Source organism: Enhydra lutris, unplaced genomic scaffold (assembly GCF_002288905.1).
Source record: "Enhydra lutris kenyoni isolate GAN:26980312 unplaced genomic scaffold, ASM228890v2 scaffoldscaffold31, whole genome shotgun sequence".
NCBI lineage: Eukaryota > Metazoa > Chordata > Mammalia > Carnivora > Mustelidae > Enhydra > Enhydra lutris.
In genome coordinates, this window is record NW_019154115.1 from 18,850,674 (window position 1) to 18,877,650 (window position 26,977).

General features: G+C 52.3%; 1 protein-coding gene across 1 annotated transcript in view; it reads right to left on the reverse strand.

The window, feature by feature from the left end:
* LOC111153293 (multiple EGF like domains 11) overlaps positions 1 to 26,407 on the reverse strand; it is a 223,973-nt gene extending 197,566 nt beyond the window's left edge. Inside the window, exons 1-3 of the mRNA XM_022512229.1 lie at positions 26,310 to 26,407; positions 22,358 to 22,459; positions 18,232 to 18,332 (exon numbers count right to left, since the gene is read on the reverse strand). Coding sequence (XP_022367937.1) covers positions 18,232 to 18,332; positions 22,358 to 22,459; positions 26,310 to 26,407 — 301 coding nt within the window. The remainder of the gene's footprint in view (positions 1 to 18,231; positions 18,333 to 22,357; positions 22,460 to 26,309) is intronic.
* Between the last annotated feature and the right edge of the window lie 570 nt (positions 26,408 to 26,977).

The following is a 26,977-nucleotide window of genomic DNA, read 5'->3' on the forward strand; positions in this document are numbered from 1 at the left end:
CTTCCTCCTCTGTGAACTGGGATGGCACAGCCCACCACAACCTTTGCCAGGAGATCGGAGGAGCACCTGTCACGGGGCTGGCGTGCCGTGGGCCCCACATGTGGCTCTCCTTCTGCCCCACTGGATAGGCTGCTCGTGCCAAAGAAGAGAGCTATCATTTGGAACAAGAACACACCAGACTGTATTCATCATTCCAACCAGCTGGGGAGCTGGGGACAGGAGAGGGCCACTTTGGGGGAAGGATGGTAACGGTTCCAGCCAACCAGAAGTCTCTCATCACCTTTAACTCTCCCAGAGGGAGCCTTCCCAGGTTGAGTTATCTTCTGTGGGCAGGAGAAGCAGCTCTGGCCCTTTTTAACCTAGCACAGATCATAGAGCAGAGAAAATACAACAGCCCCACACCACTAAACACTCTTCAACTAGATTTTCCCAGCCCTGCCAAAGAGGCGAGTGGCGGCCTCAGTTAAAGGAACGACATGGATATTTCCGGGAGGAAGTGGAAGACCCAGCTGTCCAGGGGAAGTGGTAGACATCCCAGGGGAGCCAGCCGGGTACAGGCCCAGGGACAGGCCCTGGCCAGGGCAGCACAGCAAGGGGGCAGCCGCAGACTGGGGGTTACTGGGGGTGGCTAGCCATGCAGTGGGCCCACACACTGAGCACGGGGACGGTCCATCGCTCTCCATCGTCCACCTGCTTGACTGCTGGGTTGGTGGGCTGCCAAGACATATGCGGGAGAATTACAAGTCTCATAATTCGCCCAGATGGTGGAAGCTCCCGAATGGTTCCTTCTCAGGGGACAGCTGTTCCACCGCTGGGCCATATGGCTCCCCTTGCTCTGCACCCTGCTCCGGGAAATGAACCACTTTGCACAGGCAGCTTCCAGATCTTAGAAGCGCCTCTTGTTCTGAGCAGGTAATTAAGACCTCCAGCCAAGGCGTCCATGTTGCTCCACGTGCGGTTTGTACACATGTCAGAGCAGCGTTTTAAAGCTCCGTCAAGGTAAATACGGGTGGGTGAGGCCTGCCAGCTTTGTCTTCTGCTCAAGGGGGGCCCCTGCCATCGCCGACTCAGTGAGAGAGAGAGAGTGTGTGCGAGGCCGCCCGCGGAACTCGGTTTGCCGTTTTCTGCGCACGGTGAGCCTTCCCCAGACCCAGCCATGCCCCAGAGTTCTGGGCTGCCAGTGACCTTCAGAGGTCACACTGTCCACCCTCTGATGGAGGCTCGTTTCAGCAGACAGGAGGAGACAGACACATCAACAAAGACCTGTAAGACTAGCTGGTGATTTAGAAATGCACCGAGCCCCTAGGAAAATAAAGGGCACTGCCGGACACAGATGCTCGGACCCCCTCTCTGGGCCACCTGCACACAGCACCCCAGCTCCCCGGGAATGCAGACATGGACTTCCCGTGTTCGTGACAATCTGCGCAGTGCCCTGGAGCCAGTAGGCCAAGACTGGGGCTCGGCATGTACTAAGCTGATGCATACCAGGAGCCAGGTCATGTTTATTTGCTCTTCTTTCTGACAATTTCAGCCATTTTCATGAGGAAGTCCGGGGAAGGGCCCATATGCCCCACCTCCCAACCCTATGCTTACACACGCAGGGCTTCTTCCCAGATCGAAACCTGGGATGCCTTAGGCCCTCAGCCTAGCAGGGAAGGTCTCTCTGCATTATCCTGCCATACTAGATAACAAGAGCTCTTATTAAGCACTTACTGTGTGCCAAGCCTGGTTCTAAGCATTCCATATGAACTTACTAAACCTAATCCTCATAAGCCTAACTGGAATGTACTGTTACCACCCTATTATACAGATAAGAAAACTGAGGCAAAGAGAGGATACATGGCAGAATCCCTTAGACAAGACTTCATCACAGAGGAAAACAGGAACGAGCATAGGAACTAAGCAGGACGGATAGCCAGCTCAGCTAACTACTACCTGCTCTCAACCTCCAGAGATACCAGAAGCTTCCAGAGGTGGCCTTGGAGCAGCCTAGCCTGCAGACCACTGGCTGTATGGTTAGGCTGAATGGTTAGGAGCATGGGACCCACACCAGATGCCTGGGTTTGGCTTCTGGCCATATTACCTCATTGCTGGGCATCCTTGGGAAAGTTAGGCAACCATTCTGTGCCTCTGCTTCCTCCTCCACAAACTGAGAATGTGACTAGTCGCTGCTTCATCAGGGTGTTGTGGGGATTGAGTTAATAATACAGAAGTGAGGCCTGGCATAGACTCCATGCCATGTAAGCATCAGCTAGGAAGATGATCAAGCAGCAGGAAGAGAAGAGGTAGGGGAGGAGAAGATGGTTATTCCCACTGCCTGACTCGTTAGGGGTCTGTCCCTAACGGGGCTCGCGATGACAAAGCCCCATCCCTTGCAGGACAGGCGTGATGCTCCCACTTTTGGACACAAGAAGTCGTCTGCACGGGGAATGAGGAGGGAATGAAGTATCTTGGGCAGCTCAGCGAGTGGAAGAGCCTGAGCCGAGGGCTCTGCTCCCAAGTACTAATGACAGGTCACCCCTGCCCTGGCCAGGACTGGGGCTCCACGCTCTTAAATGTGAGGTTCCTCAACGCCAGTCACTGGAAACCAGCCCATCACTTACTGGCTGTCGGCCCTTGTGCAAAACATTTGCATTCTCGGGCTTTCCATGTCAAGAGAGGAACAGCTCCCAGGAAGTCATCTTGAGGATAAAATGAGATGAATTATGTGACAGGCTGACACCAAAAAAAGTAAGCCCTCCCCCCCACCAACTCTCGGTTCATCCCTCGGTGAAGGCGAATGCCCACCAAAGGAGGTCGTTATGGAGGATGTGTTCCAAATGGGCCCGGTGAGGCCAAACAAGGCTCTCCACCTGGTCTGGGGTCACTGGGAGCCTCTCCTTCTCCTCTCCCACTCCCCCTGGTAGTTAGATCTTTAGGAGAAACTGTGAAGGCCTGCATCCGCCCTGAAAGGTCCTGCCCTCAGGAAGCTTCGGGAACGTCTCAGCCACACGGAACTTGTCACAATCAGACCAGCAATATCTATGTCCACACCCTTGCAACTTTCCAGAGATCTCCCTGACTCCGATCTCATGTTGCCTGTTTGGTTCTCCTTCCAATTGCTTGTTGCCATTTCAAGCTACTACCTCGGTCCTAGGTCTCATGTTGGTGATGGAAAAACCCTCCGCCCCACCGTCTCCATCACTGGAATTCACACTGCGCAGAAGCTCAGAGCCTATAGGTCTTCTGACCAATTCCCCACAAGGAAGCACAGTAAGAGGATGGCCGAGTGGGTGAAGAGAACTCCATCTCTGGAAGCCAGGTAGGGGCTCGCATTGGACAGCACCGCGGCAACCTCAAGCCCTAAGGGGGTAGCTCCATGCTCGAGGCAAAAGCCCAGTGCCCCAAGCCAGCACCGGGGAGGGTTCTCCAAACGACAAATGCTGCCTTGTGCCCCAGGACCGGGGAGGCTCTCCAACCCAAACCGACCCATCAGGCACCAGATGGCATTGGACTCAGGGGCTGAAGACCTCATCTCGATTCACACCAGCAACCAGCAGAGAGCGCAGCCCCAAGCCTGGGTCTTGCCTCTGGGGTTTCATGCAGAGAGGCAATTAAAAAAGGAGAATCGGTAAAAGACTGAAGCAGCCACGAAGCCACAGAGTCTGTCCCAGGGCTTGTGCCTGCCCTACGGGATTGAGTCCGGAGCTCAGAAAAGGGAAAAGCAAGACCAGGCGGAGAAGAGCCGCAGACGGCAGGGGGAAAGGAAGCCCTCTCGCCTCCTTCCCACCCCAGAACCAACTCAGCGGGTAGTACTTTATATAAGTCCATTGTGCAAAAACAAGATTAAAAGGGACAGGCAGAACAAAGCATCACTCTCCCTAACAAAGGCCCCTCCACTTAGTAAATTAGGAGCTCTTTCCACCTGACACACTTTTAAAGGGAAATCTTCAAATACCACGGGCTGGTGGGGCACGGCAACAAAAGGTCTGTCCGGTGACTTTATTCCCAAAGCCCAGAGCAGGCATTGAAATGGTTTTATGTAATAGAGATACTAATCTAGTCCATATAATTTTGAGACTCCTTTATGGTGGGCTGAAGGGCGTCTGAGCCCTGCGGCTGTTTCAGAGAGATTTTCTGCAGCTTATGCATTTACCTTGCCAAAAGCTTAGCTGAGCAAACAAACAGTCCTCTAAATCACACTCGTGGCTGATTTACTATCATGCCTCTGCAGTTTGTTTGGTGATGGAACCTGGTGGATAAACAGAGGCCAAGGCCTTGGTCCCTCCACCTGACCAGGCCAATGGGATGAGGGCTGCCTTTAAATTGGGGTCCCCCTGGCTCCCAGATTTGAGACTTTCCCTCTCCTTGCCTTCGCTCAGCCAAGGGTAAAAGGGGCCAGAGGGGCAGTTCCTTGCCCCACAGAGGGTGGCAGAAGGCCTCCCTGACTTTTGCCCTTGGCTCCAGGTCTGCTCCATCCCGGAAGGAGACTGATGGCGTCATTTGCTCCCCGCTCTCCCCCATCCAGAGCAAAGACACGATTCTGGCTCCCTTGGTGACAATTCAGTACCACTTGCTGCTTGGAAAGGAGAAAGCGAAATGGGAAAACAGGATGGGGAAGGTGACTCTCAGAAGGACTTGGGGAGATGTGAACACACACACTCCCTAAACATAGGAGCTTGCGGCTCTGTGCCTGGCAAGCGGGCTACAGGGCCCTTTTTGTTGGCAGACTTGCTGCATACACATACAGCAAGTCTGTATGCTGAGAACACACATGTGCACAGCTGATGCATGGGGGGGAGCTCGTCATACATGACAAAACCCAGTACTCACAAATACACCAGTGCGTATGTAAGAGTCAAAGCCAACACTGTGTCACACCTCCTACCATGTATTCACTTATTTAATGCTCACGGCAACCCTGTGAAGAAAGGTACCATTGCTACACCACGTTACAATTGAGTAAACTGAGGCACAGAGACGCTAAGTAATCCACTCCCCTTCTAGGATCTGTGTTCTTGACCTTTACATTGTCTGGCACGACATGCCACACAGATACTCCATTTTTCTTTTTTTAAAAGATTTTTAAGTCATCTCTATACCCAATGTGGGGCTCAAACTTACGACCCCAAGATCAAGAGTCCCAGCCCGGCATCCCGGGACACCACTTTCGTGGGCTGGGAGTAGCCTCCACACGTGCGCACACAGCCAGATGCTCAAGCATCCATATATGATTGGTGGTCCAGACCTATCACGTCTTCAGGTTCAGGCCAGGACTTAGACTGGGGAGAAGGGCAGTAAATATTAAAACAGCTAAATACTTCTGCTCTAGTTGGTGCTGCCACCCCTGCCCCTTCCCCAGCTTCCCACCTACCCATAATCAGGCACCTATACTGTTAACCCCCAGCACCCCAACAGGCCTCTATAGCCCTAATTCCATTCTAACCTATTGATAGGAGTGCCAAGCATGTCTTTAAATATTTTCATTCTTATCCCCAGGTATGGACAAGGCAGGGGCAGTGGGATGGGTGCCTACAACAAGGCGAGGGGCTTGGGCTCTTGTGCCTTCCGTGAGTCTTGATCAATGCCCAGTAAGCATGGTATGAGCTGGTCCCCATGCCCAGCTGGTCCCCACCCCATCCACTTGATCGGCAGCTGATCAAGGCTCTTCAAAGGCAAGAGTACTGAGTGGACACTGGGAGCCGAGGGAGACTCTGATGTGTCATTTTCACCTTCACTGAAGCCACTCAGCTTCCCTTAATCAAAGAGCAAACAGTAGGGGAGACTTGGGGCCTGGCCTGTCTGTCATCCACAAAATCCCATTAAGGGCCACTTTTTGAAACCTCTGTGTTACAAAGACAAGGACGGAAGGAGGAGCTTCACAAACCAGGAAGCATTGCCTGGGAATTTTGCTTCCTCATGTCTTGGAAGCTCACTTCCAACCCAGAGTTAGCCTCCTAGGATCTGAGACAGTGGGCTAAGTCCCTGCAGAGCCTCAGAGCAGGGTCCCCAGGCTCTTTGCACACATGGGTGACACTGGGTGCAGACATCAGAACTTAGGGACTCTGTGGACCCAAGGGGGAGGGGGAAAATGGGGACAAGGACCCTATCTGGGCAGGCCACCCTCTACTCTGGGATCTCAGGTTCCCATCCCATCCAGAGACTACTCTTTGGGGTATCCTTCCAGGGTCCTCAGGAAAAGCCAACCCACATGGCGTTCTTCTAGTGAACAAGGCACTACGGAAAGCATGTGTCCCTGCTGGGCCCTGTGCTGGGTGCTAGGGACACAGGGGTCCCACAGCCATGGCTCTCAGGCTGTCCAGGGAGAGAGAGAATAAGTAAGGGCAGGTGGGGGGTGAACAGGGCTGAGATCAGGACTGGGAGGGGAGAGGTAGGTGTGGGGTGGGGGGGGGGCCCCCCCCCAGAGACCAAGCAGCTCTGCACTGAGTCTCCAAGAGCTTCTACAGAAAGCAGGACCAAGGGGTTCCACAGGGAACCTGTTCCACAGGGGCAGCTGGTACGAAGTCCCTGAGGGAGACAGCATGCAGAATTCAGGAGCCTGGCTGGGGCAGAAAGGATCAGAGACCACAATGAGACCTCAGGGAAGCAAGATACAGAATGAGGAATCGCAGCATGCAGGAGTAAGCTGCAGTGGGGGGCATAGGAAGGAAGGATCAGAACTCTGGGAGGGGCAGGAGAATGGACTGGTGGTACCTGATCGCTATTTTCTGAGCCCCTACTCTGCATGGTACACTGTGAGCCATCGTAGCCCACATAACATGTGGTGTGTTTACGAAAGGGAGCTCCTGCCCATGGGAGCTTAGAGTTCATGTGTTCATTCATTCATTCTTCATTTATTGAACACCTACTATATGCCAGGTACTGCTATAAGAGTAGAGATTTCAACTAGGAACAAATCAAAGTCCTTTGTCCCTACTGAGCACATTATCTAACTGGGGAGACAAAAAATATACACGGTCTACATCTCTGTGTCAGGCAGCAATAGCACTAATTAACAAAACAGGATGGGGGGTACAGAAAGATGGTTGGCGGGACTGCTATTTCAGAGAGGGTGGTCAGGAAAGACTCTGATAATATGACTTTTGAGAAGAGGACGGAGTGAAAGAAGGGAGAAAGCCACGGGGCTATCTGGGGGAAAAGCACTCCTGCAGAGGGGACAGTGCTCAGGGTTTCTTGGGCGCTGCGATGAGGCACACGCAGGACAGCAAGGAGGCCAGCATGGTGGAGGCAGGGAGGGAGGGAAGAAGGAGATGGATGGAAGTCAGCTGGGGCCGGCCACCGTGAGAACATCAGAGAAGCAGCTGACCCCAACAAGGACCAGAAATCAGAGCTGGCATCCCATAGATACTGAGGGAATTCAGAAGACAGAAAGTGGGGCCCTGGACACCCAGGAAGAGGACTTTACATAAACGTCCAGCGGCTCTGCCACTAATCAAGGCTTCCCCTCAGAGGCTGCCCGGTCCGGATAGCTGAGTTTCCATTACAGCTGCCGCGGGTAATTAAGTAGCAGTGCCTTGATCCTTCCACCGATGCGTCAGCATAGAGGACCCTGCTGGCCCTCGCTGCAGGTGGGGGACCTCTGGAGCTAGGCCAGCAAAATGCAGCCAGCCAGACCCCATCCACGGCTCACCCTGTCCCCAGGGACCTCAGGATGGGTCTTTCACCCCTTCGGCCATCCCTCCATGCTGCTGCCCCAGAGCAATGGCTCCCTGACCCCCCTCAGCATATCATTGGCTGCTTTCCCCCTTCAATGAGATTGTCCGTGCCGTGCTGAGGGTCCAGATCCGTCCGTACCCGGCCCTTCCAAGCACCACTCCCATGCTTCCCATGCTCTGGCCACAGAGGCCTGCTGACGCTGCCCTGATCCCAGCTGCTCTCTCCCACCTGCGCTCATGCTGGCCCCTTGGCCACAGAGTGCCCTCCTTGCACACAGGACACAAACAGCAGTAGCTACCATTTACTGAGCCCTCACTGCATGCCAGTTTCCATCCAGAATGCTTTCTTCGTGGTAACTCACTTCATCCACTCAAGCCCAAAGGGGCAGGTCCTTAATACAGCCCTGTCTTATCTTACAGATGACAAAACTGAGGCAGAGAGAAGCAAAATACCATGCTCAGGGACAGTCACCCAGGGGATAGAATGAGCTTTAAAACTCAGGGTCTGTCTTAATCAATGCCCATCTCCTGCCCTCCTGTTAAGTTCCTACTCAGCATTGACACTCTGCTCAAAACCAACCTCCTTCAAGGATTCTTTTTTGGGGGCATACCCGGTGCCTGGGTGGCTCAGATGGTTAATCGTCTGCCTTCGGATCAGGTCCCAATCATGGGGGCCCGGGATCACGCCCCACGTCAGGCTCCCTGCTTGATGGGGAGCCTGCTTCTCCCTCTCCCTCTGCCCCTCCCCCCCAATTCGTACTCATGCTTTCTCTCTAATAAATAAAATCTTAAAGTCTTTTTTGATCCCCCTCCCTCACCCATGCCCCACCCCCACCACCCCATAATTCCCCAGACAGTTATTATGCTTCTCTCAGAGAGGTCTCTCAGTGCTGGGGGTCTGAGTCTATTTTATTCATGCAATTTCTTTCTCACCCATTCAGTAATTATTCAGCACTGAGCTCCAGGCACTATGTCTGGGCCTGGCAACAACCCACATAGGAGACATGGTCCCTCAGCTTCACGAGCTCACTTTGGAGTGGGATAGATGGACAGGCGAGGCAGCATCACAACCAGTAGGACAGACTGACAGAGGGGGCCACATGGCTCTCAGACAAGTGGTACTCTAGAACAAAATCAGAGGAACCTAAACTAGGTACTAACAGGACAGGTATCCAGAGAAGCTGCTGAGCCTTGGTGCTGTTACCATAAGTTTACTTGTTCAAGAACCTTCATGAGGGCCGAAAAGCGCTAATAGGTGGACAAGAGCCCACGTTCGGTGTGCTCACTGTAAATGACGTCATCTGCTGCAGGGTTAAGCATCAGTACCTTATGAGTTTGGTCACTGTGAATCATCAGGTGGAGCTCAGCCACTTTGGGCGTCCTAAACCAATGTTCTAAGCCCGTGAGACTGGGGATGAGATCGAGGTGGCTGCACCGACTTTGGCCACTTGGTGAGGACATGTTGGGGCAGCTGAACAGCGATGCCTCCCTCCCCCTCCCCAGCCACCTCCACCCGCCTGGTGACACCCTTGACTACATATTTAAATGCTTATTTAAGATGCATATCATGCTATGTTGGAATTTTTTTTTTTTAAAGATTGTATTTATTTATTTGACAGAGAGAGATCACAAGTAGGTAGAGAGCAGGCAGAGAAAGAGAGGGAAGTAGGCTCCCTGCTGAGCAGAAAGCCCGAGGTGGGACTCGATTCCAGGACCCTGAGATCATGACCTGAGCCAAAGGCAGTGGCTTAACCCACTGAGCCACCCAGGCGCCCCATGTTGGAATTTTTTAAATGTACCTATTTCCCACTAGACCATACACTTCTTATCCATCTCTCTATCCCCAGGACTCAGCCTGCCTTCAAGGCCTAGAGAGCTAATAAACGTGGATGGATGGAGGGATGTATGGACAGATGGAAGGATGAATGTTGGTCCAGGCAGCAAGGCTCAGCACCAGGTGCTGGTGATTCGGGGGAGCAGCGTCAGCACGGTTTCTGGCGCTGGCAGCTGGCAGCAATCCTGGGGGAGCCTCTTAGGGGGTCAGCAGGGAATTATTTTATAGGAGGAAAGGCCAGACTTTCAGGCAAGACCTACAGCTCTACGTGTGTACACACACACACACACACACACACACAGACACACACACAGCAATCCCCAACTCCCTACTTTGATCCTGGTGTGCTACCTTAGCAAACATTTGAAATCAAACCAGTTTGGCTTCTGTCCCTTCCTCTCCAAACAAACCTCTTCACCCACCCTCTTCTCTGACCCCCCCACTTCCCTCTTCTGGCCACAGGTCCCTCCCGCCCAAGAGAAGACCTGCCAGCAGGAGACCCTCCACAGGAGGGGAAGGGTTGGAATGGAGGTCACACAGATCTCAGTTCCTAGGCTGCACTCCATCGGAAAAGGGACTTAGGTTCCCCTGGCGTCCGTTACCCCTGCTGTGCCAGGCCCTTATGACCTTCCACCAGTCCGTGAGAAGCAAGTAACAGACTGTATGGAAAAGTGGTGGGTCAGCTTCCAGACGGGACACTGTTTTATTAGTGTTGTTGGAAGTCAGCAGTCAGTCTGGGGAAGCACTGAACTAAATGTCACTGGGTCTGATCATGAAGCCCCTCCATTCCACTGCTCACTATAAAACAGGGGCATGGAATTCCAGTGACATGGAGAAAGGCCAAAGTAGCCTCTTCTGCTACAAAAATGCTCCCAAAGTACAATAAAAAAATAAAAATAGAGGGGGCGCCTGCGTGGCTCAGTGGGTTAAAGCCTCTGCCTTCAGCTCAGGTCATGATCCCAGGGTCCTGGGATTGAGCCCCGCATCAGGCTCTCTACTCAGCGGGGAACCTGCCCGCCCCCCCGCCCCAATGCCTCTCTGCCTACGTGTGATCTCTGTCTGTCAAATAAATAAATAAAAATCTTTAAAAAATAAATAAAAATAGAGATATCTAACCGTGCTCAAATGAGAGAAAGGTAAGTGCCCAAGTGTATGAGAAAGTGGCCGGGGTAGGCAGCAGGGTGGGGCGGGGTTGTAGCAGGTATAAAAGGGCAAATGCTGAAGGTAGCCCAGGGAACGGGGGACCTAGCTAGCGCTGCCCCCAGCTCGGCTGGGAGCCTGGGGTTTAATCCACACACGGGGGCAGATGTGGCCTTGGGACCTGCCAGCTCTGTGCAGGGGAAACTTGAAAATGCACCCGCCAGCCAAGTGGAAAAATACGGGATTCTGCACGAGTAAAAAGTCTTCCACAAGAAACAAAAAACCAGGACGGGGGAACGGGGAGTCAACGTTTCATGGGTCCAGGGTCTCCTGCAGGCATGATGAAAACCTTTCAGGACTAGACAAAGGTGACAGGAGCACAACACTGTCAATGCACTAAACCCCACGAAGCGTATACTTCAAAACCATTACTACCGCGTTATGTGAATATCACATCAATTTTTTTAAAGGAAAAGGCAAAAACAACCCAAAAAAACAAAAACACAAAAAACTCTAAGCCTTCGCCACAGTTCCAGTCTCAATGCGGAATCCCAAAACCAAGTTAGAGATGCAAAAATGGGTCGTGAGCCACTGAAAACCACTAGTGTGCCTAATAAGAAAATGCAGAACTGATGTGCGGGGCACATGCACCCCTCCAGGGGTGGGGGAGGAGGGAAAAAAGCTCAAGAGTTCACAGTGATAAAGAAAAAGGGAAAAAGAAATTATAGCCGATATGGGGGGTGGAAATCCACCACAGAGGAGAATCAGCAGTGTCCACCCCCAATACTGATACTCTAGGAACTTGAGTCAAACTCATGGACTCCACACAGAATTATCTTGACGTACAGAATGAATAGCTCAAGCTAAAACCATCTGAGACTATAAAAGAAATATGTTTGAAATAACTAAAGCAATCACTGAAAGAGTAGAATTCATAATGAAAGAACAGACACTACGGAGAAAAAATAAAGCAGCGAACCCACAGATCTGAAGAAGGACTAACAAACCTCCTAGGAATGAAACACGCCGTTGTTGAAATTAAAACCTCAACAGTCAGGTTAATTAGCAGAGCAAAAGGATTTGAAAAAATGGATCTGAGGGAAACCTCCAAGATATAGCATGGAGACCTACAGAGATGAAACATAAGAGCTTAGGAGAGAGAAGGAGTGATACGAGTCTCCAATATGTTGGACTTTAATAGAAGGACAGGAGATATTAGAAGAGACATGGCTGAGAATTTTCCAGAACTGATGAAGCACATGAATCCTTTGCTTGTACGAGATGTACACTTCTGAGGAGCAAACAGTGTGAACGACGACGATTCCACACCCAGACCCATGCTAGGAAGACGGCAGCACACACGGGATGACAAATTCCAGAACACAACAGAAAAACATCCTCACGCCCTGAGGGAAAATCACTGAAAACCTACAATTCCACAGGCAGCTGAAGCACCATTCAAGAGGGAGGGTCTAATGAAAGCCTTTTCACCTCCAAGTCTAGCTGGATTGCAGAGTTAAATTTAGGATTATGAGATAAAATCTAAACAACAACAAAAATAAAGTACGGCATTTCAGACGAGCGAAGCTAAGAGAGGGGATTGCTCGTGGACCCCGCCCCCCCCCACCAGGAAATACTGAACATGGCCCTTCAGGAGACACAAGAGGTGAGGAGCAAGGAAGTCAGTAAGCAAGAGCTAAATTTACATTTAAATAACCATCCACTGTATAAAACAACCGCTATAATAAGACAAGGGTACCTTAAGCCCCCAAAACACAGTGTGAGGACTTTGCTGGAGTTCAATCCGAGGCACCGCTCAGGCTCCCCCTTAGCCATCCCTGGCCAATCATATGGACCCCACTGGGCCTGCGCAGTCCTCCTCCCCAGAAACTGAGCAACTCCTCCCTCACCCCCAGGCTACAGTGAGGCAGGGGGCCAGCCGCCACGTACCTGAAGCTGCTGGCTCATCTCTCCAGGTCTGGATTTGGATGAAAACCACACGCAGGGCTCTAGCTTTCCAAGCAGTCACTGAAAGGGCTAGACAACCCCTCCAGGAAATCTGGGGGCATTACCTCCCCCGCCAAAAGGAAAAAGGAGATGGGGGATTGCACAGATTGATTCCCCCTCCTTGCTGGCTGAATACCAACAGGGTGCCTGTTAGGTGTCATGCTGTGTAACCGTCTCCAGCAGCAGGTAGGTAGACCAGTGGTTTTCAAAGCGCGGTTCCCAACGCAGCAGCATAAGCCTCGTCTGGGAACTAGTTAGAAATGCACATTTTCCAGGACACCTGGGCAGCTCAGTCGGTTAAGCATCTGCCTTCGGCTCAGGTCCTGATCCTGGGGGCCCGGGATCGGGATCGATGTCAGGCTCTCTGCTCAGTGGGGAGACTGCTTCTCTCTCTCCCTCTGCCGCTTCCCCCTGCTTGTGCTCCATCTCTCTCTCTCAAATAAATAAATGAAACCTTTTTTAAAAAACGCACATTCTGGGGCACCTGGGTGGCTCAGTTGTTAAGCATCTGCCTTCGGCCCAGGTCATGATCCCAGTGTCCTGGGATCGAGCCCCATATCGGGCTCCCTGCTTGGCGGGGAGTCTGCTTCTCCCTCTCCCTCTGCATATATGCCCTCTCTGTCTCTCTCTCTCTCTCTGATAAATAAATAAAATCTTAAAAAAAAAAAACAAAAAAACGCACATTCTCCAGTCCCCTCCCCAAGTCTTCTGAGTCTGAGACCGACGCTGGGGCTCCTCAGTCTGTTAGAAGTTAGAACACGTCTTCCAGGTGATTTTTATATGAGATAATCAGGTGCTGATAATACACTTGAGTGAATTGTGAATTGTGATTACCGAGGCATCTGTGTGGCATTGAGCAAAGCCCTCTTCTCTCTGCTCAGCAGCCAACAACACTGCAGAGTCCCTGCTCCAACAGCCTGGGTCCTGGCAGAGGACGGCACGTCAAATGAACAAGGAATAAAATCATCTATCATTTTATCTATCATTTTAAGCCACGGGGATTTGGGTGTTGATCGTTACAGTGTCATAACCAAGCCTGTCTAGTCAGATACCACCTAAGAATCAAAGAGCATTTTCTCGAAATAGCTCTAACCCCACTCCCTAAGTGATAAAATCAGCTCCACCTGTGAGGCAAAAATGACCACTGCCTTCTCTCTCAAGAAAGGAGAAAGAAAGAACTGTGCTTGTGCCTGGTGACCCGCAGGAAATATTGGGTGCCTGGGTGATGAAGAGGAGCTAGGATTCAGCTGTATCTGTAGCTAATGGAGCAGGTGGGCAGTTCTGGCCCAGAAGGTTCTAGAAGGGTTGCCAAGGGCTCTGGGATAAGGATGGCAGTTCTGGGGCAGGGGAAATGGTACAAAGAGTTTGCATCTGAATCAAGGTCTATGCAGGACACACTCACTCATTGTTTTATCTTTCTCCTTCCGTGCACGGGGATTATCTGTCCTATGCCACAGTGGGTCCAGAGAGGCAAAGGGACTTTCCCAAGATTGCACAGTGAGTTGATGGCAGAGCCAGCCAAGGTTTTTACTCCGAGACAGTGTCCCTCTAGTCTCTGCCAAGAAATGGGCTCCAGGAAGGTGGTTTTGGAGGGAGGATGATGTCCCCTCTCCCCACCCCGCCCTGCCCAGATATCCCCGTGCACAGTCCTGAGGACTCTTGGCATCAGATGGGTTCTCACCAGGTTCTTCACCCAAGGGGTGGAAAAGAAGTGGAGGGGGAGGGGCTGCAGGGCATCGACTCCTGGATGCTTCTGGGTTTGCAAGCTTCTCATTTGGCACCCAGCACCTGGGGCACCATCCCTCACGCAAGCTCCCTGACGCTAGGGTCTCCATTCACTCCTGGGCAACTGATAAAGCCTGGCTGGTTCCCTTCCTTTCCTCCCATTACAATAAGCAGGAACAAGAGAACGCCAGCAATGACCGACCCTCACCTATTCATGGGCTCAACTATGTCCTCCTATGTTCAAGTCCTAACCCCCTATTCTTCAGAATGTGACCTTATTTGGAGCTGGGTCTTACAGAGGTAATCACGTTCAAATGAGGTTGTTAGGGTGGGCTTTAATCCAGTCTGACAGGTGTCCCTCCATAAAGGGGAAACCTGGAGACAGACACACATTCGGGGAGAAGGCCGTGTAAAGAATGGAGTTCCGGCGCCACGAGCCACGGAGCTACCAGAAGCGAGGGGAGGGGCCTAGAGCAGAAGGAACCAACCACGCCGACACCCTGATTTGGACTTCTAGCCTCCAGTGGGGTGAGCCAGCACACTCCTGTGGACTGAGCCAGCCAGGCTGCGCTGCTTAAAACGGTGGCCCGGAGGGAAATTAGTAAGTGCCTCACCCGGCCAGCCTCCCAGCCCAGATCTGCCTCCCGCAGCCAGGCCAGCCACCTCCCCATCTTTGCTGATGGGGTTCCCTGTCCCCTCCATGTCCAAAGACACCATTCCATCCAGCCCAAATTCCCCCGAAGCCTCCTGAGGGGAGAGCAGGTCACAGTGCTCTCCCGGGCCTGGCATGTCCCATCTGTGTTCTTTCACACACTCTCCTCCGGCTGTCATCCATGGTTCTTCTGCGAGTGGCCTGGCCATCCCAACAAGACTGGAAGTTCCACGAAGGCAGGAGCTATGTCTAACACTTCTCCTCTATCCCAAGGCATAGCGCTATGTGTGGGCCCCCGTGGGCGTCTAATAAATACAGGGTTAAACACCCTGCGAGGGTTCCCCCTTCAGTCTTCTGTCTAGAGCTGATTCCTCATTTTTTAAGATTCTGTTTATTTATTTATTCATTTGAGAGAGGACACAAGTAGGGGGAGAGGGAGAAGCAGACGCCCCATTGAGCAGGGACCCCAGTGCAAGGCTCAATCCCAGGACCCTGGGATCATGACCTGAGCTGAAGGCAGATGCTTAACTGACTGAGCCACCCAGATTCCTCAGTAACACTGGGTAAGAGGGCATGACTAAAGAAGATGGTCTTTCCATTCTATTCGGCCCTACTTCATCAAGATGCCCACTGAAGCACCTGTAACTCTGGGACCAGGTATCTGTGTACCAGACCATCTCTTTCCACGAGGCTGCAAGCTCCTTGAGTAACAACCGTCTCTTGTGTGCATCCATGTCCCCAGCATTCACGTAGAAAACAAGCCAACAAGCAACAGTATAAATTAAATGGATAAATGTGAACATATGGTGGAAATGACTTACTGTGGGTCCAAAGACTCTATAAGGGATTTAGGGCTCCATTAGCCCACTGAAACTGTGTGCACAGAGCTGTGTGTGTGCACGTACGTTTATACGTGTCATGCGCATTTTCACAGGGAGAGGGTCCATGGAGGTGCGAGAAATTAAAACAAAAGCCAAGAGTGAAGAAGTGGTAAGACCCAAAGTCATGGAGTAGGGAGCTGGCCTTTATTAAGTCCCGACCCTGTGCCTGGTGATACAGCTGTTACTACCCCCATTTTAGATGAATGGAAACTGAGATACCAAGAGATGGCCTCTTGCCTAGGCTCATGGAGAGAGAGAAGTAGCCCTCCCAAATGGGTCAGAGCAGACTCCAGAGCCAGACAGCCTACGTTCAAATCCCAGTTCTACCACTTTCTAGGTGTATAATCCTGGTCAAGTCACTTAATCACTCTGTGACTCAGTTTCTCCATCTGTAAAATGGGAGAGAGCAGGGTACCCACTTCAGAGGGCTATTGTGAGGAACCGATGCAGTCATGTACATAAAGTGATCAGGATGGTGCCTGGCGTGGGGCTGTGCTCTGATGACCAGGACGATGAGCGTAAAGAGGAAGACGTTCGTAGGGACAGAGCTAAGACTCAAACCCAGAGCTGGGGGACACTTGCCCCTCTGGGTCATCACTACTGGCACCCCATGTGCCACAGTGACCCATGTCACTGCTGACACTCCTGTCCCCCTTCAGGAAGAGCCTTCAGTCCTAAAATTGGCTTTTCCAGCTGGCTTCCTGGAGGTGGGCTGGCCTGAGGCCACCAGCCCTGCAGGCAGTGCCCGGCTATTACATAAGGAGTAAGTGGGAGGTTATAAGCCGCCCTTCCTAGTCAGCAAGACCGGGTCTGTGCAATCAGGATACTTAGTGCTTCTGTCCAGCTCTTCATTTTCCAAGAGCTTTACCAACAACTGCTAATGGAAATTAGAAAAGGAATGTGCTGCTCCATTTCTGGAACCCCGTGCTGACAACTGAATTCTCTTTAGCATTTCCCTGAGTCCATCCTTGTGGCCCCTGAAGGGCCGCTCACATCCATTCTGCTCAGCTCTAGGAGTCCTGTGTCACATCCCACGCCTGGCTCTCGCTTTCCTCTGGGCAGACAGAGCAGCAGCAGGAAAACCTCGATCATCATCTCATTTCTCCACTCAGGTCCCCATAGGAGCCCCATTGGCGAATGCCTTGTCCCAGCCTAGTCCTCTGCCCTGTTCCTAAGACACAGCCTTTTGTGGATGACTTTGAGTGAGTATCTTTGTATGTTTCCTGCAAAGCCATCACTACAGAACCCATCTGTGGGAGCATTTTTCATTCACTCCTGTAATGCAATTAGAATCGAGCTTCTCCAGCAAGAGGGGATATGTAAGATCAAGAGGGGAAAATCGTCATTTCATTCCCAACACTAACACGCCCACCCTGCCCATACCAGCTTTCTGGTGCTGGCTCATTCTACTAACCAAAGGGCCAGGAGAATGCTAACAAGGAGACTCACTCTCCAAATCTGCCTCCAAATGAAGAGGCAGAAGCTTTGGGGGTGGATTCCCCTCTGTCATTAATGGGGGGGGCTCCCAGTTTCTCTGACAGTCTCCACAGTTGAGGCAAAACTCCACTGCCCCCTGGAGAGCTCCATACTGGCCCCAATGCACCTGTCAGAGGTGGTGGGAAAGAGTCCACTGGACTCTAACAGACTCTAACCCTAAATCGTCCCCACTGAGAGGTTAAGTGACTTGCCCAAAGGCACATCCCTGGGAAGCTGGGACCAGACCCCAGATCTGCAGACTCCTGGGTATCTCCCAGTGCACAGAGCTTCCCTCCCCCCCAGAGGGTCTACAGGTGCCAGAAACTCAGCCCTCGTACCTACCTTGTCCTTAGGTCTCCTGATCCTTTTTGGAAATGCTCCCACTTCCTAGAACCAGCCCCTTGTGATCTCTCTTACTCTTGCCACCCAGTGAACCAGCCTGTCTTCCTTCCTCCCTTCCACCCTCCATCCCTCCCTCCACCCATCTATCTCTCCACCCACTGATCCATCCATGTCTACTTCCATCCAGCAAAGCCTTCTGGGGCCCTTCAGATCTGCACCAGGCACTCAGCCCTTCTTCCCCACGCTTCAAAAGTGTCCACTTCTCTCCTGACCCCAGGAAAGCCTAGAACTGACTGGAGTCCATCCAATCCTCTTAGGAGATCGACTGGAGGGCCAAATCTGCATTCACATGTTTGTACCAGACCCATTGATCCCCTCAGAGCTGGTAGCAGACAGGGACTTCTGGAGCCCCCAGGTCAGCCGAGGCCAGCTCCCCAGGATCTGGCTGACAGCCCTACCTCCCTTCCTCTGGGTTCCCTCCCCTCCCCCTCCATCCCCAGGGAGATGGCTCCCACGTACGTATGCAGAAGTCTCCGTTCTCATAGTAGCCGGGACAGCACTGGGACCTCCGTCGGTACATGGTCCGGAGGCCGCGCCGATACGCCGTCTTATAGCTGATCCTGAGGCACAAGGGAGAAAGCCACTTGAAAGTATTGAAAATCAATCCCTCGCATTAGAATGATATTTGTGTTAAGCTACCTTGAGGATACCATTCAATAATTACTTTACAATGCATGGCGGCTTTGAATATGAAGGAACACAATAAAGAAAAATCGATGGCTGCATCTGGGCCACTGTGACGCACAACATACGACTCACACGCCACTCGCTGCACCTGCTGACTTCCCCCTAGTCTCTTCAGCAGGATATGAAGAAGGGTTTTGGAAGATCGCTTCTGGGGTGATAGTGCAAGGTAACCAGGGGCTTCTCCTGAAGGCCTCCAGACCCTAGGGAGCTCCTGGGACAGGGACCCGGACTGGACTGGGGCCCTGAGAGCGTCTCTGCCAGGGGCACTGCCCAAACGAGGAGGCAGCTCGCGGGCTCCAGGGAACAGATTCCTCTCACCTGGAGAACGGAAGAAGAGTCAGCAAAGGGCCCTCTGAGTCTGACTCAGTCCCAGAGAGTGGATTAACCTCCCTCACGCCAAAAATAACGTGTCCCGGGCAAGAGCTTTGCATGCCAACATCAGGAAGGCTCAGACCCGGGCCCTGGTTCTGCAGCAGGGAGAAGCTAAGGCCCAAGCAGCTCTGCCTTGGGAGTCAGAACTGTGGGGTGTGGCCCTTCTGCTGACAGAGGCCTTGATACTTCCTCCTGTGCCGGAGAGATTTATAGGCAAAACCTCATTGCATTCTCTATCTGAGGCACGTGGTATGACTATGTCACCTTTCTTTTATTTCCTTGTTAGAGTTTTTATTCTTATTTTATGCACCCCTCCTTTGGTTTTATGGAAGAGAAAACTGATATTGAGAGAAGTTAATGACTCACTCAAGGTCACACAATGAATCCATTTCAGAGTCAAAATTCAAACCCAAGTCACTCTCATTTCAAAGCCACTAGGCTTAAACTAGGGCCCTGTGCCAGTCCTGCCAGTCCCCACAGGGTGGCCAGCTGGTTATACAGGATGGCCATGGTGAGGGAGAAAGACCAGGTAAATGGCTGATGGAAGGACCGAGTCCTTAGGAGGAAGTAAAAATGGGGTATTGATAGGCAAAGCCCCTTCCTCACACCTAGGGTCAAAATGGAAGAGACTGATGTGGCCATTAAGGGACAGAGAGCGGGAGTAACTTCCCAGGGTCATGATGTGTGATGAGGATTCAACCTAAGTCATTGGGCCTTGAAGCCAGAGTTCCTTCACCTCCCCATCCACATCCCAGGGGAGACTGCCCTTTGGGCCCCCCTCCAGGGGGCAGAGCAGCAGAGGACAGATATGAGAGACGCATACAGCCTGCTTTCCAATGGAGGGTCAGGCCAACTTGGGAAGGGAGCCCCATAGCACTGGCTGGGCTACCCCTCCCAGTCCTTAAAGCACACGCTTTATGACAAATGACAGTGCAGGGCCCTGGGGAAATCTGTGATATTTGGGAATGTCGTAAACTAAGGTCATTCTACTTTGTCAAAAGCCCATAATGAAAAGTAAGCCGGCCTCAAACTGAAGCTACCTCCCCAGCACAGAAAAGCAGCTCCCGGCAATTGAGGGGGTTGGGGTGGCGTGGGCCTCTCAGATAAAAGAAGAGGGTTGGCTTAGAGTTCACCCAACCCAGTCGTCCCACCACACAGGCGTATCCCCCAGCCCTTCCAATGGAGAGCTGGTCTCAGCACCATGCCAGCCTCCCAGGAGAGAGATGTCTCCTGCTGCTTCTAGTTTTCTCACGCTTGCTCGCTCTCATTGTTGGGGTGGGGAGCAGCAGAGGGAAGGGGCCAGGGGCCAGGCTGTGAGGAAAGGGGTGCTGCATTTAAACAAAGCATTCCATGCTGAAGCAGACTGATGGTGTGTCTATCAGCACGCACACCCCAGGTTAGCAGGAAAGCTGCAAGGCAACTCAATAATTGAGCAAAATAATTCATGTTCCAGGAATGCAGCCTATTTTAATAAGCAGCCACTCACTCACCGTCCCCCCCAGCACTGATGGATGGCAGCCCCGGCCTCCGAGTACCCAGCAAAGCCACACCTCAGAGCAAACTTGGCTCTGGCACAGGGCCTGACGAGCTCATGGAGGGAACAGGACCTCGATTTCTGCCTCCACCTTTGACTGGGGCCACAGGCAGCCCACTTGGCACAGCTGAGGAAGCTGGAAGGGGGCATTTGGTCCCACCTCTTCACTTCACAGTCAACGGCTATGGGAAGGGGATGTAGCCATGGCCAAGTAGCTCCTATTGGACCAAAGTTCCTACAAACAAACTGTACAGTCTGGGGGAGGGTTGGGGAGGAACTACCATAAGACACCAGAGAGAGAACAAAGGTGGGTACTAGAGGGAAAGAGACACTGGAAAGGAGGAAATGACACGGGCCAAAGTTAGCCCAAGGGCAGGCCCGAGTCAACCATACTCCAGGTGGCTACAATTCAGATAGAAAACACAGAGCCTTACTGACTTGAAGCACCACAAGACAACCCCAGGGTTGATCCAGGAACTTGAGAGTGAAAAGCAAAAACCACAGAAAAGAGAGAGCCACAAAGAGGAAGTGCCATATTTGTTGTAAAATCTCTGCCCAAACTCCTGGCCCCAGAAAGGTGTGTGTGGAGTGCAGGTCCCACGCAGTCCCACTAAGACAAAACCTGTGAAACTTTTATCGTCTGGAAATCGAATGCAGCCAGATTAACTGGCTGGCGAAACAAACAACAACAACAAATCCATACTCCTGGGAGGGACATAACAGATTTCATTCTCTAAAATCTCTGCCATTAACAGTGCCCAGAATACAATCCAAAATTACCAGACACAAGGAACAACTGGAAAATACCGCCTACATAAAGGAAAAGACAATGAATGAAGACCACCGTGAAGTGGGCCAAATGTTGGAATCAGCAAATAAGGATGTTAAAGCAGCTATTATGTGTACGCTCACAGAAACGTTACAAACAAAACCCCAAAGAAAACCAGGCCTTTGGTGCTTCAGCATAAAGCAAGTTTCCCCATTCACCTTGCTACCCACCGTGATTCGGGCATAAACCACAAAGAGGGACAAGGCCCACGAGGAGGAAGCCAAAGAAATCTGGAACCAACACGAGTGTTTGGCAACTAGGCAAGAGACCTAACAGGTGGCTGGCCTCCCCATCATATGCTCACGGACCCTTCATTTGCTGCTTCCCACCCCCCAAATAATAGTGCCACCTTGCCCGGATCTAATAGCTCGCTTTTCCCCATCTTCCCCTGCACTTTTCAAAGCATCCCTGACCTTACTGGACCCTATGAGAGTAAGTAGGGTGAGATCACTATATGTTTGATGAGCACACTGGGAATCCCCAAATGAAGCAACTTGCCCAGGATTATCCAATAACATGTGTTCTCTCTTCCTTCCTCTCCTCTCTGCCCCAGCGACATGAGAGAATGGCAAGATCTGCAGGAGGGCTGCAGACAAGGAAGCAGGAGACCCACGGGCTATCATTCAGATTGAGCACTTCCCATGGGCAGGCTGGACAAAGGGCCAAGAGGGCACCCAACTCTCTCCTGCGCTCAGTTCCCCTAGCCAGCTGCCCTGGCATGGGCTGCCCCTACTCTGAGGGATCTGTCTGAGGTTGCAGTTCCCCCAGCTGACCCTGAGGCAAAGATTCCAGGACAAGCTATTTACTGGGGAGACAATCTAAGGAAGCACTGGGAGGAGAGGGGGGAAGAGACAGGGAAGAAAAGGCAGCCAATTCACAGTGTTCTGGGATATGTGTAGAATGTTCCTCAGAGTTCTCCCCTCTACCCTCAGGGTGAGGGAGCTGGGGGATTTACCCACCAACTCCCCATGTCTCGTTGGCTGAGGGACACCCCCAAGGGCAGTCATTCCCTAGCACTTCTGGCCCACCCTGCCCATGAGCTTCTCTGGCCAGAAGGAAGCCCTCAGCAGAGCATCTCAGATCTCCATTACTAACTGGCATCAAGGTTAGCCCTGAGGGCTCAGCACATTCTCCCTGCCCCATCGCCCGCGAGAGGTACTCACCGGTGCCTGGTGCACTTGAACCAGTTGAGGATGTCTGTGCATCTCGTGTAGTAGATCTGGTCGAAGGGGTGTGCGTATGATTCCTGGACGGTCACGGCATAGCTGAGAACCAGACAGAAGGGGGAAGCTGTGGTCAGCACTTGAGAGGCTGAGCTGGTATTTAAGATGGTGGCTCCTTCCCCAGGGAAGCCAGGCCCACAGCCAGGGAACCGGGGGCTTTAACCTGCCCCCAACCCCACTATCCTCCAAGACATATCCCTTACTGCCCTTTGGCCCAGCTCATTTTCTGAAATTCTAGTTCACTTGTTCATTTATCAGAGAAAGAATAAAGGAGGGTTTAGGTTTATTCTATGTGGCTCTGGAAGGCAGAGCCAACAAGCTTTTAAATACTTTGTTCAGATTTTTATGGGTTTCAAAGCATATACATGGAAGCTAATCCTTGTAGCAATTTTATGAAGTAAGTGGTCCCATTTTACAGATGAAGAAACTAAGGTACCAATTAACCACTAATAGTGATTGAGTGCCCTATGTTAAGTGTTTTAATCCATTTGAATCCTCACAATCCTATAAGGCCGGTGGCATTGCTATCTTCATTTTACAGACAAGGACAATGAAGAAGAGAAAAAAAAAGTGACTTCCCCAAGGTCACCCAGTTACCTCTGGTCTCTTCTGTCTCCAGGATAGCTGCGGGAGCATCAAGAACATGCCCCAGACCTCCTAATTGAAGTGCTATCTTGTTATGCTGCCCGTTAGCTGTAAACCCGAACCATGGGTAGAAGTCTCAAGAAGGAAGAGCTCAGCCTTAACCCGTAAGCCTTTCTACTTGCCCGCCCCCAGCAGGAGTTGTATGAAAAGGTGGTCAAGCCAGGCTGCTGAAGGGAAGATTCCCTCTTGCTGTGCAGGCTGGGAGGGGGCCCCAGCTGAGACATCAGGAACTCATTTTTATGTAGGTTGGTATTTCTCACTGCTTCCCCCCAGACGGCTCGCTGACCTGGGCCAGATGGCCAGATCCAGGCTATAAAAACCCATCTGCTTTGCCTGAGGAGACTGTTGGTTTGCTTGCAAGGGGGGCTGGGCAGGCCAGCTCCCTGAGTGGGTCCCCAACAGGCTCCCTGATGCCTGAAAGGTCAAATATCTGGAATCCAGAAAGAGGGCCCAGGGGCAGTCAGCAAAGTACAGGACTCAGGGAGCTGGAAAATTCTGGTTCCCGGAAGCACCGAGGATGTAAGGAGGGGGGCCCTGCTGAGCCCCTACCAGTCGGCGCAACAGAGATGTGTGAGTCAGAGGCACACATCTACGCAGACACGGGCCAAACCTGGTTTCCCCTCTAGGCTTGGGGACACTGAGGCAGCTCAACAGCCACCCTGGGCTTCCCACAGGCCCCTTCCAACTCTCAGATTTCGCGATCCCATGCTTCCATGCGGCTACTGAAAACCTCACTTAGGGCAGGAGAATGAAGGGCTCAGAGTGCATGTGCTCTGGGTCACAGCTGAACCCTGCCACCTGTTCGCAGCGTGTCCTTAGACATGTTACTTAATTCACAGAAGCCTCCCTTTCTTCACCTGTAAATCCATGACAAAAATTGCCAGGGACTTCACGCAGTCATTGTGAGGATTCAGCAAGATGATAGGAGTGTCCATCCCAAAGGGTGGTGTGCAGATAAAGCAAGATAAGACATGGAAACTGCTCAACACAAGATAATATGCATAAGACTTCTAATGGCTGCCCAGTGTCTAACAGGTGCCCCCCACCATTATTATTGACCACAGGGCTTCACCTCCTGTACTAGGCACTGGGGACATGTCCTCCCTGACCGTGGAGGGGGAGACAGGAGGAGCCGGACCCACACACAGAACGGACACCCTGCCTTGGTTAAACACTCGGGGGATGGGCGGTGCTCAGGCACCCCTTCCAGTCCTGACAGAGACAGTGGGTCCTCTGAGAAAAGGCACCAGCCGGACAGTGGGGTAAGCCGAGTGTCACAGGGGACGGTCCCGGCTCTGTAGGGGTGTCCTGGGCCGAGTAAGTCTGGCAGTGAGACCTTGAATCAACTCCAAGTCTCTAGGGCGAAGTGTGTGCCCCTGGTTTCACGGCTGGGCAGTTTAACACGCTTACTTGCCAACATGCTAATGAGAGACCAGATTAATCTTGTAGAGCTGGGCTTCATTAGCCGGGGGAGGTCTTCCACTGGGTTTTATGGTGGAGGGACATAATTAACAAGGACCCCACCCGAAGCACTAATCTAGCTGAGAAATTCTCCCTAAGTGACCACTGGGGACCGGGGCATGTTTCTGGAATGACACAGACTACATCTGTCCATGTGTCATTGGCAGCGGAGCTCAGGTGGGCCAGCCAAGAAGGCACTCGGTCTCATGGGGTGTTGCCCACAAGGCCTCCTTTCTAGGGGCTGGAGAAGCCGCAAGGGCCGCCAGACCTCACTTTAGTTATAGGGTCAGTCCCCGTCCTCCCATGAAAGGATCACCTCGGCGGACAGCCAGCTCACTGCAGGCTCTGTTCAGAGTATTTTCATATTCCAAATTCACTGATGTCAGGGAGGTCTAGAAAATTAAGAGGATTTGGGACCCAGAAAACTATTTGTCATCCACACCTCCAGTGAGCCTGATGTGCACTAAATTTGTGAGGAGCTGTTCCCGCAAAGCCAGAGGTATCAACAAGAAAAGACCATAACTGACCTTTACAGTCCCGAAAGCCCTTTCATGACACTGGCACCCTGATCCTCCGGCGAGGCTGGGAGGCCAGGGTAATTATTCTTCCCACTCCACAGAGGTGGAAGCAAACTCAAAGTGGTTCAGACACTTCCCCCAAATCATTACAACGAGCAGGTGGCAAGATCCAGACTGGAATGAACCAAACCAACGTCTTCTCATGTCAGATCTTGTGTTCCTCCCACTTGACCTGAAAGGGGCACAGTGCAGCACTGCCTTCTACTCCCGCCCCGACTCTGGAGGGACTCCTGTAGGGCACCCGGTCCCTGGTGATCATGCCAGTGGGGGCACAGTCCCTCTGCTTCCGCAGCCCATCCCTGCAGGGCCTGAAACTGCCCAGATGGGGTGCCTCGCCTTGCCCTGCCCTAGGGCTGGGACACTACCCCTCGCAAGCATGGAGCACGGACAGCCCCACTTGCCTGTCCTCTCCCATCTGCCTCCCCCACTGGGCCCTCATCTTAATTTTATTCATTTGATTTATTAACATCTAAGTGGCAGAGTCGTCCTGGTCAGCACAGCCAATCAATTCCAGGGTTTAATTCGTTTTTTCCTGATTGGGTCTCGGGTCACTATCTCTCTGCTCACCAAAATCAATACTTTAACCTTGGACTTCAAAGTCAAGCTGTCTGCAGGGCCCTGGCCCATTCCCCACGGACTAGTGCGGCAGCCTGAATGCAGCCAGCCCTTCTGCCGAGGCCCTGGGCTGCATTTCCCCCCGTAGCCCTCCCACCCACCCTGGCCAGGAGCCGCAGAGTCCCCTCACCGGTCCTCCATGGGGCTGACGGCCCTCTGCCCACATAGCTAAGCCACCGCACTGACACCAAACCTGGGGGACCAGGCGAGACGTCACCGTTTTGGAGAAAAGCACATCTGGACCACAGTCACTCACTGCCCCCCGCCTAGCTATGGGCGGGCACTGAGCCCCTCTGTGCCTCTACTTCCTTGTCTGTAAAATGGCCATTTTACAAGGGAGGGACAAGAGTTCCTTGTGAACTATCAGACAGCATCACTTAAGTCAAGCTCCTCCGCCTAGAGCTCTCACGGCCCTGAGTGTAGACAGAATCGCCGTTGCTTGGTCCTCTTCCAGCTCCTGCACTGTTTCCCCAGCTGGACTGCAGGCCCGAGGCGGGCAGCTTCTTACCTCCCGACTGCTTTTGTCCCAACGGTACCAAGCCCCAGGGAGATGCCCTCAGGGAACGCTCGGCTGTCTGAGACCCATATCTTACCTCTCCCAGTGGCTGCACACGTTGGGGTCCTCGGGGTTCAGGGACAGGGCGGTTTGCAGGAGGGAGAAGACAATGAACTCTGTCACAGAGAGTGCCATCCCAGGCCCTGTCAGGGGGGACAAAGGAAGCAGCATCATGAATCAGACCATTTTCCCAGGCATCTGCTCGCCACTGATACTTCTCACACAAGGCGGTAAAACAGACTTGCTAAACAGACTAAGTTTGCCCCCAACGTCATGTAATGAGTATTTGATATTTCACACTTGTGGGCTCTGACTACACTTCACCAGTTCTGAGTAACCGGGGAGTGGGAAGCCTGAGTCAGGGAAAAGTTGATATTCCAGGCCAGGGCTTCTGAAAGTTTGTTGGCTCGTGGACCACTTTGAGAATTTCACGCAAGTTCAAGAACTTCTCTCCAGAAAAATGCCCACATGTGCGACGTTTGGCTGTAAGATCAGGGTGTCCCCATGCCCCCAAGCCCAGGCTGAGACCAATAACTCCTGACTTTTTTTTTTTTTAAAGATTTTATTTATTTGCCAGAGACATAGTCAGAGAGAGAACACAAGCAGGAAGAGTGGGAGAGGGAGAAGCAGGCTTCCCGTGGAGCAGGGAGCCCCGTGTAGGGCTCGATCCCAGGACCCTGAGATCACAACCTGAGCCAAAGGCAG